The 15,617-nt window shown below is 40.5% G+C and overlaps 1 protein-coding gene across 3 annotated transcripts in view; it reads right to left on the reverse strand.

Annotated features, from left to right (window-relative positions):
* Window positions 1-12,906, reverse strand: part of CTSO (cathepsin O) — a 28,327-nt gene extending 15,421 nt beyond the window's left edge. Inside the window, exons 1-4 of one of the 3 annotated variants that reach the window (XM_078069348.1) lie at window positions 8,749-8,920; window positions 3,471-3,579; window positions 2,775-2,914; window positions 712-879 (exon numbers count right to left, since the gene is read on the reverse strand). In XM_078069348.1, the coding sequence (XP_077925474.1) occupies window positions 712-879; window positions 2,775-2,914; window positions 3,471-3,579; window positions 8,749-8,826 (495 nt within the window). In that variant the 5' untranslated portion in view covers window positions 8,827-8,920. Of the gene's footprint in view, window positions 1-711; window positions 880-2,774; window positions 2,915-3,470; window positions 3,580-8,748; window positions 8,921-12,708 lie in introns of those variants that run through there. The other 2 variants (XM_078069349.1, XM_036072222.2) reach the window with 2 other exon arrangements.
* Window positions 12,907-15,617: the final 2,711 nt, after the last annotated feature.

Here is a 15,617-nt window from a genome sequence, read left to right on the forward strand (position 1 = left end):
TCTGACGTGCACAGAGAAGTTTCTGGCATGTAGTAACTCGAAATATGGCAAATGAACAAGGAAAGGCTATTCCAGTTTGGGAAATTCCAGCTTGACAACTTTAACAAAACATAGCAACATCCTCATTGGTTGGCTTCATGCAGTTGGTCCTGGATACAGGACAACCTCAGAGTCTTCTAAGAAACAGAAGACATGGTGGTGTATTGCATAAAGCCCTCCGGTGAGAGGCAGAAGACTTAAGACACAGTCCTGGCTCAGCTCCTGATTTGGCAACACGATCTCACCCCTCAGGTCTCATTTATTCACCTACGTAAGGAGTTACTAAATGTGCTGATTTCTATTGTCCCTTATAATTGCAATATTCAAAAATCCTACGGAAATAAGTAATCACATGCTCTCATCTTTCTGGGACATTATGTGATCTGTATCTATGAAAAAAAAAAAAAAGCATTTACCTATTAAGAAATGCTAAGAAAGAAACATACATATTTTTCTGAAAACAAATCCAGGCAAGATTTTTCACACTTTGATCTTTCAATAGCTGACTTGCCTGAAAGCCATTCATTTTTAAACCTTTTGATTCATTCAGGCTTTGGTCATCTAAATTTAAAAACATTCCTTGGTATGTGAGAGTAAACTGATTACATTCTGAACGCATGTGAAATAAATGAAAGAGGAAACAAAGAGTTTAAAGGCTGAGAGACTAGTCACCTTATTCAACCAGTTCAAAGCATTGAGAGTGGAACCTCCCCGGCAGCCGTAATTATTATATGAACAGTCAATGACCTGCTGTACACTTAGGTCTTCCAGAGGCTTCCCTTTTATTGCATATGCAGATTCCACAGCACTCACCACGCTGAAGGCCCAGCATCCTCCACACTGTTTAAAAATAGAAATAGCCTTGTTATTTAGTATCAAATAATGTTCAAACCAAGTTTGCCCACATCTCTAAATATCACAAGTTATCAAGTCAAGTAAAGTGAGCAGGATCTGGGGGCCTACAAAATATTAATGCCCATCCTAGAGGTTTTCAAATTGACAAAAGAAAAGAAAACCAAAATTCTCTCTTAAGCACCCAAATATAATTATTAAAGATAAACTGGCAATCACCATTGTAAACTAGAAATGCAATATAAAAGTGAATTTTAGAGATTGAGAGAACACCTGGATGGTCTTGTAAAGACTAATCAGTTCATTGAACATGACTTCTGTTTCTAGGAAGTGTGCCAACTCCCACCCATTCTTCAATCCCTCTTGTTTCTCTCCTGACACTCGACCTCTATGGCATCCACCATCTCCACCTCAAGGGGCAGAGGCAGTGATGAGGTCACGTGGGGTGAGGATATACGTCATCCATGTTGTACTCATTATTTGATGGACACAGGAGCTGAATGAATTACTTTTTAGGCTGTCAAGGGGCCAGTATGGGCATATCACAGATACACATAAAATATCATAATGATCAAAACCCATACTGGTCATTGCTCATTCAAATATTGGCTGACAATCTTCCTGATTCTGAATCTATTAACTTGATTTTATTGGACAAACTGGAATGAAAAGAATAAAAGGGTTGGTCCTGAAAAAAAAGGGAGAAGATGGAGGAAATGAAATTAAGGACCATGCACAAGGAAGAAGGATCCATAGGAAAGGCAGAGGTAAGAGTAAGATCTGAAGTTGGGCAGAACTGACTTCATCACGGGACGTGTGTTATAGAGTTAGGCAAAGAAAGGAGAAGAACAATTGGTTGACTCTGTGGGGTCGTGTTGAGCAACTTTATGGCTTTAAGGGTCTTATTATGTCTATATCTCCAGTGCCTATGGCATAGGAAAATAGGCACTAAGGAACTCTATTTCAGGGTCCCCACCCTTTGAGAAAAGTGACTACAGGTTCCTGACACCATACCTCTAGCTAGCATTAGTTTACCTTCCCATAGCTCCTCCAGGAAGGCAGTTTCTGCTCAAAAATATTTCTCCCATATATTCCTTTAACTCAAGATTACTAATTAAATTGTATTCCTTTAATACAAAATTGACACTTTTTGGGAGGATTCTGTTTCTGACTAGTTCACTCTTCATTATGAATTCAATAGTAAAGCAAATGATTTGGTGGTAAAACTTAAATCATAACAAAAGATATATTTAAAAAAACAACAGACGTATAATCTGAGAAGAAGGAAAGGATCATCCTAACTAGACAGTGACTGAGAAATTGCTTGGTCTAAAACACTATACATGGGGAGGCTGAATGACCTGGTGAGGTTTCCAATGCAGATAAATTGAGACTATATCCCTGTGGTTAGGGGGTCGATTTTCCCTGGTCAGCTGACATTCCCTATGTCAATGGGGGTGCAGAGGGGTACGTTTATCTTTAAAATAAAAGTCGGCCTTGGGGCACCTGGGTGGCTCAGTCGGTTAAGTGTCTGCCTTCGGCTCAGGTCATGATCCCAGGGTCCTGGGATCAAGCCCCACATCGGGCTCCCTGCTCAGCGGGAAGCCTGCTTCTCCCTCCCTCTACTCATGTGCTCTCGCTTGCGCTCTCTCTCCCTCTCCCTCTCAAATAAATAAAATCTATATATAAAAAAAAAAAAGTGTCGGCCTTGACATCTGCCTCTCATTTCACCAGAGTTTCTCCCTTCATTGTCATTTCTGGATAATCGGAGTGTGATTTTACCCATTACAAGTTTGATTGAACTGGACCTCAAAGGTGACTTCCCATGCATGCTAAGACGACTCTAAAAAGAACAACAACAACAAAACAACCCTAAAACTCACAGTCTGCTGGTTCCTCACTTGGGTTACAACACGCTTGTCCCGCCAGTCAAATCTTAATGGTAAAGACACATTGGGTACGGATGTTTGCACCTCTGCTGGGTATCTGGGCAATCTGGAAGATTTGCTTTTCAAATAAATAGCTGAATAGAAACAGGAAATGAAAAGACAGACAACATTATGTTATAGGGAAGGTCCCCTGGGATTTTTTTTGGAGGAATTTTTCAAACACAAACAGTAACTTTCTAGTAGAGCCTGTGATTTTCCTTTATGCTTTTTCATAACTTGAAATGGACTCACTGAAAGCTAAAGAATTCCTACAACAGGACTGGAGCTGCCACATAAAATGACTGGTCTGATAGAACTTGGTTAGTGATAAAAATGAGTATAATTGACATCATTAGCTTTATCATAACGCATAGAACTATGGATGTCTAGAATAGAAATAGCACTAAAAAATGCAGAAGGGATGAAACACTGGCCCTTACAGCCACATGGAAACATCTATAATGATAACATTTAGATCTTAAGCAACAATTAGAAGACAGTAGGCAGGAATTTGCATGCTTGACATTCAGTATTTAATAAATGTTAATTATGACTCAATTTACTAGATTCACAATTAAACAGTTCCTCAAAAATTAAGGAAACTAATCAAAATCAGGAAACCAAACAACTAGGAGCACAATCACACTGTACCTTTAAACTCTTCCGGAAACAAATAAGAAAATTGATTTATTCCATAGACGGCACTGGAGTTTTCACGAGGGAATACAGAATTCAAGTATTGATGTCTATTAAGGCTTTCCTAAAAGAAGAAAAAAATTAATTTACATCACCCATGTTAACTTTGCCGACCAATGTATGTGTAACTGACTTGGGCACATTTTTCAGGTATTAGAAGCAAAGCTTGATTTATTTTTTGCAGACCACAACGAAAGATTGCATAAGACCTCCAGATCAGAGTTATAGACATTTGTATGAAAACTACCATCTGATTTCAGGTTTTTTTTTTTTTTTGATGTAGTGTTCCATGATTCATTGTTTGCGTATAACACCCAGTGCTCCATGCAGAACGTGCCCTCTTTAATACCCATCACCAGGCTAACCCATCCCCCCACCCCCCTCCCCTCTAGAACCCTCAGTTTGTTTCTCAGAGTCCATGGTCTCTCATGGTTCATCGCCCCCTCCGATTTCCCCCCTTTTATTCTTCCCTTCCTGCTATCTTCTTTTTTTTTTTCTTTTAACATATAATGTATTATTTGTTTCAGAGGTACAGGTTTGTGATTCAACAGTCTTACACAATTCACAGCGCTCACCATAGCACATACCCTCCCCAATGTCTATCACCCAGCCACCCCATCCCTCCCACCCCCCACCACTCCAGCAACCCTCAGTTTGTTTCCTGAGATTAAGAATTCCTCATATCAGTGAGGTCATATGATTGAGACTGGGAAAGGTATGTCTTATCCATTTATAATTCCTCTTCACTAAGCATGTTGAAAGCACTAAATACGTGATTGTTTAATGCAGTGGAAAAAATAAAATGAATTGCAAATAAACACTAGATACTAGTGGAAACTGTCACCAATAGACACTCATTAGATTAAAAAATTATGGATTTGGAAAGCGTGTCTGTATCTTTGTATTTCCCAGCACTATGTAACAAAACATGAAAAAAGAAATCAGTAAATAATAAATAAACATGATTCTATTCGAGCTTTATAAATCTCTCCATCTCAGGTAAAAAGGCTTTGTGAGAGCTGTGCAGTCCTGGAAATGTTCCAGGAAGATAGATTGGCTTGTCTATCTGGAGGGAAAATATGACCATTATTTACAGATTCCTCAGCTCTGAATTTTGTGATAATTTATCTTAAGCTTGTCTTTTGTGACAACATGCCTCAATTTCCTAATGCTAACCAACTGTGTAGGATAAATAAAGCTTCAGGGGACTACCATTTGGTAAGTTTCCAAGTCTAGCTCTTATATATTTGTTTATGCATTTACGTGTTTATTGTGTGTCTATCTCATAAACCTCTAAGTAAAATGAGGGCAAGACCTGCCTGTCTTGTTCATCACTGTATTCCCCACACTGAGCACATGCCTGCCACATAATGGATGCTTAATTAACGTTTCTTGTTGAGTAAATACACAAATGACATTTTACATACCTCGTGCCCTTAAGAACTTTAGCCTGTTTATTTTTAAGCAAATTATTACTGGAACTTATCATAATCTTACTATTTCCTTATTGACTATGCCTGTTTATTAATGAAATAATAAACAGTTGTTAAGTAAATTTTAGGTACTTAAAAATAATCTTGATAAAGCAGAGTTCTGAATATAATTTAGAAAGGAGATGTATAAATATAAAAATAGAACAGAAATACAAAACAAGTATCTATATTCCATGTGACAAACATGAACCAGAGACTGCTAGCTGCTAAGGAATTTAAAATTCATTCATTTTATAAGTATTGGTTGAACATCTTTGTGGGCTAGAGTAACCAGGGAAGGCATCGAGAATGTAGGGCACTAAGAATGCATAGGAGAGCATGTGTTAGCCATGAGAATGGGAGCTTGTTTGCTGCATGCTGAATTAAGACAACTACACAAGAGAGGCCACGGTTCCCACAGGCCGCATCTAGCCAATGACTGAGCCCTGATGCTGACCTGTTTTAGGGAAACATGGGACTCCCCTGAAAGCTGGCTGATGATTAATGAGTCCCTGATGGTTTCTCTGACCCTTCCTTTGGCTGCACAGCAGCCTACAGCACTTCCTCCAATTTTTCTTCCCTCTCTCCTTCACTCAGAGTCAGAGTTGCTGTGCAATCGGATAGCTCTCCCTGACCCTCTCCCCATTTCTCTCAGTCATTGGTCTCGTGATAAAGAAATGAAAAAAAAGATAAAACACAAATTATCAATATCAAGAATGAGAAAAGGGCCATCACTACGATGCTTCAGTCATTAGAAGAATAATATTTTGAAACTGGTAAGCCAGTAAGTTTTATGAATGTATGTATGAAATGGACAAACTCTTTGGACATCACCAATTGCAAAAGCTGAATGTAAGAGAAATAGAAAACTCTAAGCCCAGATATCTTGTTTGGTGAATTCTACACAATTAAAAAAGAAATAATACCAATCTTATACACATTCTTTGAGAAAATAAAAGAGAAGGGAACGCTTTGCAACTTATTTTATTTGTTTGTTTATTTATTTATTTAATTAATTTATTTGAGATACAGTGAGTGAGGGAGAGAGAGCATGAGCGGGGAGAGGCAGAGGGAGAGGGAGAAGCAGGCTCCTCGCTGAGCGGGTAGCCTGACGCGGGGCTCGATCCCAGAACCCTGGGACATGACCTGAGCAGAAGGCAGACGCTTAATAGCCTGAGCCACCCAGGCACCCCTGCAACTTATTTTATAAGGCCAGTATTACCCTGATTACAAACCAGACAAAGACATCTCAAGAAAATAGAACAACGCACCAATAGCCCTCATGGCTATAGATGCAAAATCCTTTAGAAAATATTAGCAAATTAAATCCAACAATATTTAAAGATTTTATTTACTTATTTGACAGAGTGAGAGATAGCGAGAGCAGGAACACAAGCAGGGGGAGTGGGAGAGGGAGAAGCAGGCTTCCCGCCGAGCAGGGAGCCCGATGTGGGACTCGATCCCAGGACCCCGGGATCATGACCCGAGCCGAAGGCAGACGCTTAACGACTGAGCCACCCAGGCACCCAAATCCAACAATATTTAAAAAGGACAATGCATCATGACCAAGTGAGGTTCATTAAAAAATGCAACTCTGGTTTAGCATTTGAAAAGCACTCAGCATTGGGGCGCCTGGGTGGCTCAGTTGGTTAAGCGACTGCCTTCGGCTCAGGTCATGATCCCGGAGTCCCGGGATCGAGTCCCACATCGGGCTCCCTGCTCGGCGGGGAGTCTGCTTCTCCCTCTAACCCTACCCCCTCTTGCGCTCTCTCTCTCACTCTCTCTCTCTCTCAAATAAATAAAATAAAATCTTTAAAAAAAAAAAAAAAAAAGAAAAGCACTCAGCATAATATACCATATTAATGGAATTTTTTTAAAAGGAAGGAAAATCATACATTTTCAGTTGATCCAGAAAATGCCCTTGACATAATTCAAAATCTTTTCGTGATAAAAGTCCTCAGCAAACAGTGCATGAGAGCAAATTTCTTGGACGTGATTGAGGGAATCTACGAAACACCTATATCAACCAGAGGCCAACTTCTAAGGGAATCCCATTTGTGAATTTTATATGTCATTCCAGTGCAAGGATTCTTGTCATTTCATGGCTGTCCACAGCCCACACTAAGGCTATTTGGTATTTACAACGTGCCTTCTTGCCAAAAGCAAAGACCTCTAAACCTCTAAACCCCAAAGTGCTCATCCCCCCTTTTTGATTTTGTAAGACCACTAAAAATATTAAAAGTACTTACCCTGAGAATTCTGAACAAAGCATAATTCTCTTAAACACTTATATACACACACAGTAGATTTTTCTAATCTCTTCTCAGTTTTGCAACAAATGTCTTAACCACACTGCCGTGCAATCTTTGGCTATATACTCAACCTCTTTGGTCTTTATTTTCTTCATTGACAAGTTGGGTAATTCTGACCCAGCAGAGTGTAAGGATTAAATAAGAGAATGTTCGGAAAACACACATTACAGCGTCTAACAGAAAAATGTTAAATTAAATACTCCCATGCTGTATCCTTTTTTTCCCTTTAAACACAGAACATTTGGATATAGAAAATGTCATTCAAAGATTATGCTTTCAGGTTTTCTTGGATTAATGTGGAGCTAATCTTTCCCACGGAATTAGAAATGACCAATTATTGATTGAAAGAAACAGATAGCTTTCACAGTAAGATAATATTATCAGTATACCCAAGAGTATTTGTTCTCCTATTTGCTCTAACAGTAGGACACAGATCAAGTCCACCTAACAGAGTTTCAAATCACTTAAATTTTAAAAAGCCCTATATTTCATTTCTGGAAATGATTACTCTTTCAAGTGACTTTTCTGGTCTACTTCGATTCCTTCTGTGAGAGCAGATTTCACAGAAGCATCACAAACTGTGAGTCTATTGGGCTTCCGTGCCTCCTCATGCTAACAACCTCTGTCATAGAATCAATCCCAGGTAAAGGACCAATTACCACATATTCTTTTTTTTTTTTTTTTAAAGATTTTATTTATTTGAGAGAGAGAATGAAAGAGAGAGAGCACAAGAGGGGGGAGGGTCAGAGGGAGAAGCAGACCCCCCGCCGAGCCGGGAGCCCGATGCGGGACTCGATCCTGGGACTCCAGGATCATGACCTGAGCCACCCAGGCGCCCTACCACATATTCTTAACATAAGGCAATGGAGTAGATCATAAGGGTATAATAGTATAGTAGACTATACGTACGGTAGCGTCAACGGGCCTAAAGCCATATAAAATATTAAAATGAAAGACCTGAGCCTTAAGGTCACTTATGAAAGAAGAGAGTAAAGTTCTGAGGAGTATACAGGACCTATTGTTAGTAGTTTTGAAAGGTGCAGAAGTGTGAAAAACAGACGGGTCATAGGATGGTGATCTATTTTGTGCTTACTGTGTGGTGTGTGCTCCCTTATAATGAATCCATGCTTTGGTGGGATGAGCTGTACACTGAAATTACTACAGAAGCAAAAGGTGCTTTGTGAGACCGCCTTTTGTTTAGCACGCCAAACTCATTCTCACTGCTGTTATTTAGACTTTTCTCTTAACAGCCCTCACTTGTAGATTCTGAGGTTTGGTGTAGGACAAATCACACATTCTACATATGGGTTTAAAATGTTCTCCTTGCTGGTGCTTTTGTTTCTGGAAGTTGCAGTAAGTCCAGGGATGAGCCAAAAGGTAAAATGTTTGTATGCAGTGCTGGAGCATTGCAGAGAATTTCTCTCAAGACTCGGGAGCTGTAAATCTTACATCAGTGAATCTCAGCTGAGGCAATCTCCTCCTTCCTCCTCTTCTCTCCCAAGGATTTTTGGCATTGTCTGGAGACATTTTTGATAGTGACTACTGGCACCTAGTGGGTAAAGGCCAAGGACACTGCTAATCACATGCAAGGCCCAGGACAACTCCCCACAACAAATAATTATCCGTTCCAAAATGTCAACAGTGCAGCTGTTGAGAAGGCCTCTACTAGAATAATAAAAACATACACTTTTATAAATTACTGCTTTACAAAAGTTACCTACACAAAGGATTTTTTATATGTTGTGCTGACATCTGTGTAAAAATAATATGCGTGCATATTTATCATGCAAAGTAAAATAAAAAGAAATATGTAGTCATTTATATTTGTGTTTGTGCATGCACATAAAGACTGAATTAAAAAGATACTCTTTTGAGAACTGGTTGGAGCAATTATTTTTCTAGCGTATTAGTCTTTACATTTTTCTGTTTGTTCACTGAAAAATGGATTATAGTACAATGTTTAAATATACAATATCCCTTTAATAGGTTATAATTTCCTAGAAGTTGGTACATGTCTTATTCCCCACTGAATCAGAAAACCCAGACCAGCTCCTTACACGTAGTAAATATCAAAATATTGGATAGATGGATGGACAGATGGACAAATGAATGAATAAATTCTGATCCAAGATTTCAAGTTTCTGATATGTTTTCATTTTGGCAATGCATGCATTAAGCTAGAACCATTGAAAATGGTCACTTGAACAACAGTATCTTACATCAAATTCACCTGTCTATGTTAGGTAGAAAATGTGGTTTAAAGCATTCTTGCATAGAGTTCATTTGCAGAAGACAATCCAGATTTCAAGGGGCTGATTATGGCAAATATCTGTGACTTATCAGTTAGGATCATTCATTGTAAAATCTTCTATTTATACATAAACTACTATCTTCTATTTATACACAAACAACACGCTTAACAATTATATATAATTTTATCTTAACAATGTAGCATATATCATTTTATGGCAAGAATTTTTAAGGTGAAGATTCTGAAATTTTATGCACAAGTCACATTTGTATTGGCATATAAACATTATTCTGAAGTGAGTACATACGGGTTTTATTAGTTCCACTATTGGGTCTGTGACTTCTCGAAGGCATAAGAATACGAACTATCCTGTGGTGAAATAATGAGCATCAGTAAATACCAGTGCATTTAATATTTAAGAAATATTCCTAGGAACTTATGAAAATACATAAGGCAGGGATGACAAGACCCTTTCACCATTCTCTGAACCGACCACTGCGAAAGACATTACTAATCAATTAGACACTTTCTCCAACTGTCTCCAACCACAATCCCCTGAATACTTTCCAATGCCATATTTCAGGCCGCAACTATTAGTCAATCAGTTTGCAAACACATGAGACCTATTTGCTATCCCTAAATAAGAAACAAAGATCCAAAGACTACAGCTCTTGGTCCTCAGGATTTCTTTACTTTTTACGCCATCTATAGATTCGGGCCCAATACAGAGTGTTTTATGATTCTATTTTATTTTTCAAGCTTTATTTTTTTTTGTTTAAAAGATTTATTTATTCATTTGAGAGAGAGAGAGAGAGTGGGGTAGGGGCAGAGGGAGAGGGAAAGAATCTCCAGCAGACTCCCCACTGAGCGCAGACTCCCCATGAGAAGCTGGATCCCACAATCCTGAGATCATGATCTGAGCTGAAACCAAGAGTCGGAAGCTCAACCAACTGAGCCACCCATGAGTGCCCCTGTTTTTTAAAAAACTTTAACTTCACGGTGAAGCAAGTACATTTCCTAAATTCTGCACATAATTTACGTAATGGGTAAACAGTGGGGCATCTCAGCCAATTCTTAACTTGACATCATCTTATAGAAGTAAAGCATTGTAGAGTTATACTGAGTTTTAGTTATCACATACTTTAATCCATCCTGCTAGGCCAGAAGAATTCTTCCAAATGCTCACGGGTACCAAGGAAGCAAGGCCTTTTCTATCTTTGCCTGTGTCCAGCCCTCTAGTCCAGGTCCAGACATCTAGATTCTAACACCAAGAGGTGCTCCCACTTTCCAGCAATGTGTTTTGAAGTCTAAACCTTTCATTTCTGGGCATCCACTTCATGAAGTAAACTCCCACTAGAAGCAATTGCTTTGAAAACTTTTTCAGGCTTTTTTGACTGAAGGTTTTTAAATGTACTAAAAATCTTCACAACTGTCCTCCTCCACTTAAACTTTCCATCTCCTGTCATGGATCCTTGTATTTTTCCTGAGAAGAGCTGCATTTTGTAGACATTCGTCTCCTGGGTACAGTCTCTTCACAGGACCAATACGAGTAACTATGTAAGTAAAAATATATACTTATAAATCATATAAATTATGTGTTAAAAATACATTTATTACTAGAGCCTCCTTGTGCCTCCAATCCTCCAACATGATTTTCTTGAGGACAGCAGTGAGTTTATTTATTCAGCCAATGAATATATTATCAGTATAGATGAGATTGACTATTTTCTCTCTAAAGGGTTTGGGTCACCACCATTGGCAACCAAGCTCAGGACAGGCGTAGAATACAGGACAGAAAGTTTGTTCTCAAGCAATTGTGCCAGTGCTTCTGGTTTTAAAAGCGAGAATGTAACTCAAGAGCAATAACACAGAGACAAAAGTACACATCTTGGTGTGGGCAAAAAACAAGAGTGGGCAGAATCAGGCAAGGCTGGGATTTCCTAAACACTGGAATTTTCTGGGGCAGAGAGGAAGAGCAGAAAAGAATACAGCTATAGAATTCCAGGAGAAATCCCAAGACTATTCCAGGAAAAAACTAAATATAATTCCAACAAGCAGTATTACTAAATTCTTACTTACTTTTTATTTAGAATGAATCAGTTTTCTTTTATAATAAAATGATATCTTTCATGATTAAAAAAATTGTTAAATGGTATCAGATATATAGAACAGTGTGAGGCAGACTCTAAATCGGTATCTCTAGGTTACAGAAAAAAGCCTATTTATACTCAGCTAACTAGGTCCATTCCAGGTTTAACGCTGGGGTAAAATCTAAGCTTGCTTGCTTGCTTGCTTGCTTGCTTGCTTGCTTTCTTTCTTTCTTTCTTTCTTTATTTATTTGACAGAGAGAGACACAGCGAGAGAGGGAACACAAGCAGGGGGAGTAGGAGAGGGAGAAGCAGGCTTCCCGCGGAGCAGGGCGCCCGATGCGGGGCTCGATCCCAGGACGCTGGGATCATGACCTGAGCCGAAGGCAGACGCTTAACGACTAAACATTATTATGCAGACTTTTGAAAATAATGTGAAAAGGAAATGAAATGCTTCCCTTTTTTCAAAATCCATCTCCACCAAGTCAAGAAAAATTTGAAGGTTCCCGCACTAGTTGAAGGAGGCCCAGTTCAGGAAAATCCCAAATGGGCAGGGCTCTGAGCTCTCTAAAAGCAAGCTCTTTGTTTAGAACATTCTGATCACAGGGGGTCACCAGCGCCCCCCTGCGGAAGAAAAAAACCCGACAGGCTTCTTCCGCCTTTCTCAGGTTCCCCTAACTTTGAAAAGGAACCGCTTTGGAAGGCCGTGAGAATCGTCCAGGGCACTGCTAAAAGGGGTGCTTCTTCCAATCGAGAATACTTTGAACATATCCATTGATTACTCTGGGCTCATCCTATAGATCCACAGCGACAAATCTTCCCTGGAACATCCAATCTCTTGGTTAGCCCAGACAAGGGAGAGCGGCCACGTGGGGAACGGAGGGAAGAGTTGGCTTGCGAACTTCTCCGAAAGCCCAAAGCCGTCACCGAACCGCGGGCTGGGTGACCACCAGGAGGGGCGGCTCTCAGTGCCGCCTCTCCCCCCCACCCCCCACCCCCCGCCGCCCCAGCCCAGACCCGGGACGGGAAGGGAGACCAGGAAACAGACACAGGGCGGCGCGCGCTCGGTACCCGGAAGGCGGATGCCTGTCGCTCGCGGCTCCGCGGCTCTGTCGCCGTGAAGGTGGCGCGGGGGTCCGCGGAGCGGCCGCCGCCGCCGAAACAGCAGCAAAGCAGCCAGAGCGGCCGCAGCGCCCGCAGCTCCATCTCCGCGGCCCGCGGCCCCCCGCCGCCAGCTCCCGCCGGGTTTCTCTTTCGATTCCTCGGCTCCTCCCCATCCCGGGTTTGCGGGGTGGGAGCAGCTGAGCTGGGTGCACGGTGCTGAGGACTCGGCCGCTCCTTTAGTCCCCAACGCTCTGTACCTGGGAATCCGATTAGCTGGGAACGGTGGCGGTTTCGCTGGTGTTTTGTGGCAGCTTTAGGCACATGACCCTGTGCTTTCTGGTTCCATCTCCCAGCTGTTAGAGGAAAGCCTGAGAGTCATTCCTTAGGCAACACGCGAGAATGCAGACTATTGTGTCACCTGCGCTTCGAGAATGAAGTCCTTTATTTTTCTTCCTTTTATCTCAAACTGAAAGGTTCAGGCAGCATTTGAATATTACTTGGCCTTATTTCTGTTGTTCCTGCTGCGATCGATGGTCTCTAACATTTAGGACCTAATTCTAAAATGTTAGCGAATTTACACAAAAGCATTCATTCGTTTAGCAGATGTTTATAAAAACGTAACAGGAATTTACAGTTGTGAAAACAATGCACAATGTCTTTATTTGTTTTGGCCATTTCAAAAACTCAAACCTGTTTTTCCATTTGCAAAGAAGTGTAGAAGTAGCACGTCCTTCTGAAGTTTGTAGTGAAATTTATTTTTTTTTAAAGATTTTATTTATTTATTTGATAGAGAGAGACACAGCGAGAGAGGGAACACAAGCAGGGGGAGTGGGAGAGGGAGAAGCAGGCTTCCCGTGAGCAGGGAGCCCGATGCGGGGCTCAATCCCAGGACGCTGGGATCATGACCTGAGCCAAAAGCAGACGCTTAACGACTGAGCCACCCAAGCGCCCCTATAGTGAAATTTAAATATAATAATCCACCTAAAACACTTTGCAAGATGGCTGGCATATTTTAAGTGTTCAGTTTTAGCTATTATATGTTTAAGGTAGCTTCCCCCCCCCTTCATTTTATTATTGTAATTGCTTTCCACCTTCTCAGCTTAGTTCATAATAACTCATTCTTATACTTTCTTCTTGCTTTTATTTTTTTCAAACCACATCACTTCATATTAACCCAATCCTAGAGAATGGACCGCAGAAGGAACAAAAGTAATGTTCAAATCAGTTAGCATCCCAATCTGGTAACATCTCAGATTAGGGATTTTCCTGTGGAAGGATCCCCTTGAAGGAAAAAAAATCTCTTTCAGATGTCCATTATTGCAGGTGTCCTGGATTACTCTTGGAACAGCACAGATCTGTCTCTCAAATTTGGAGTGCACAGGAAATGTAAATTCTGGTCCAGCAGGTCTGGAGTGGGTCCTAATTCTGCTTTTCTTACAAGCTCCCCAGGCTCCTGCTGGCCCAGGCCACGCTTCGAGTAGCAAGCTCTAGAGCACAACTACTGTTTGTCCAGTTCTCAAGGTCGGCGGGGTGGGGGAGAGGGCTGGGGTATGTAGCTCAGAAATTTCTGTATGCTTCTCTTGTCATTCCACCTCTGTTTATGTCCTTGGACAGCAAGTGGTAGCTGAGTAACACTGTCTTCTTTGGGCCTCAGAACCAGCTACATAATTTGTAGCACCCAGTGTAAAATGAAAATGAAGGGTCCTTATTCATAAATTACTAAGAATTCCAAGACAGCAACAGCAGAGCATTAAACCAAGTAATGGGCCCTTCTAAGTACAAGGTCCTGTGTGACCGTACAGGCCACGCATCCATAAAGGCAGGGCTAATGGGCCTTTATATGAGAATCTTTTCCAAGCAAGGCTTCCAGAAGTCTTCAAAATTGATGTCATAGCCCTTTTAGACTTTTTAGAACCACCATCTGATTTATGTCTTTAGTTTTGTCTAGGTAAAGTGAGTAATACTATTCTTTGATGCAAACTTGGTAATAAAAATGATGTACATCTGTTTTGAGTATTGAAAGGAGAGGCATGAAAGTCTTTTTGTATGCACACATGATGAGATACATTGCTCTTAGAATGTGCCATGATAAAGATTTAATTTAGATAATAAGTTCATAGGTCAATGCCCATCTTAGCCTCTTTAGTTCTTCTGCACCTGGTCCTTTCTGTGAGTCACTCAAGCTAACAATTCTTACTTTTAAATGGAGCTTTGCTTTTAGATCATAGCTACTGTTTATTAACAATTTTTCTGAGTCAGAAAAATTAAGTACAGCAGCAGTTCTTAACCCAGGGTAGTTGGTATTATAAAAGAGCTATTTCAACTAAATTTACTTCCTAAGCTCATGTCAACAAACATTTATTGAGCACCTATTAAGTGCCAGGCATTGTTCTAGGTAATGAGGACATGTGAGTACAGTACGTGACTAAAGAGACAAATCCCTGTCCCATAGAGCAGGCATCTGGCGAGGAGAGAGACAATAAATTAGTAAAAGTATTACGGAGCAATAACATGGGATAAGGAGAGTCAGGCGTGGGAAGGGGTGGGGTTGCAATTTTAAGTAAGGTGCTTGGGATAGACTTCGCAGTGGAGGAGACATTGATCAAAGACAGGAGGTGAAGTGAGATATTCAGATATTTGGGTGAAGAGAAAGTAAGACAGAAGGGAGAGTCAATGCAAAGGCCTTAAAGTGGAAGTATGCCTGGCATATTCCAGAAACAGAAAAGGGAAATGAGCATGGATGGAGTAGAAAGAAAGAGGGGAAGAGTAGATGAAATGAGAAACACACCGACTCTTTAGGTCTTTGCAGGCTAATTGAACGGGAATCAAAAGGACCTATTAAAAAGTTAAAAAACAAAAAGTGGATTCACTTTATC

This window comes from Halichoerus grypus, chromosome 3 (genome assembly GCF_964656455.1).
Source record: "Halichoerus grypus chromosome 3, mHalGry1.hap1.1, whole genome shotgun sequence".
Classification (NCBI taxonomy): domain Eukaryota; kingdom Metazoa; phylum Chordata; class Mammalia; order Carnivora; family Phocidae; genus Halichoerus; species Halichoerus grypus.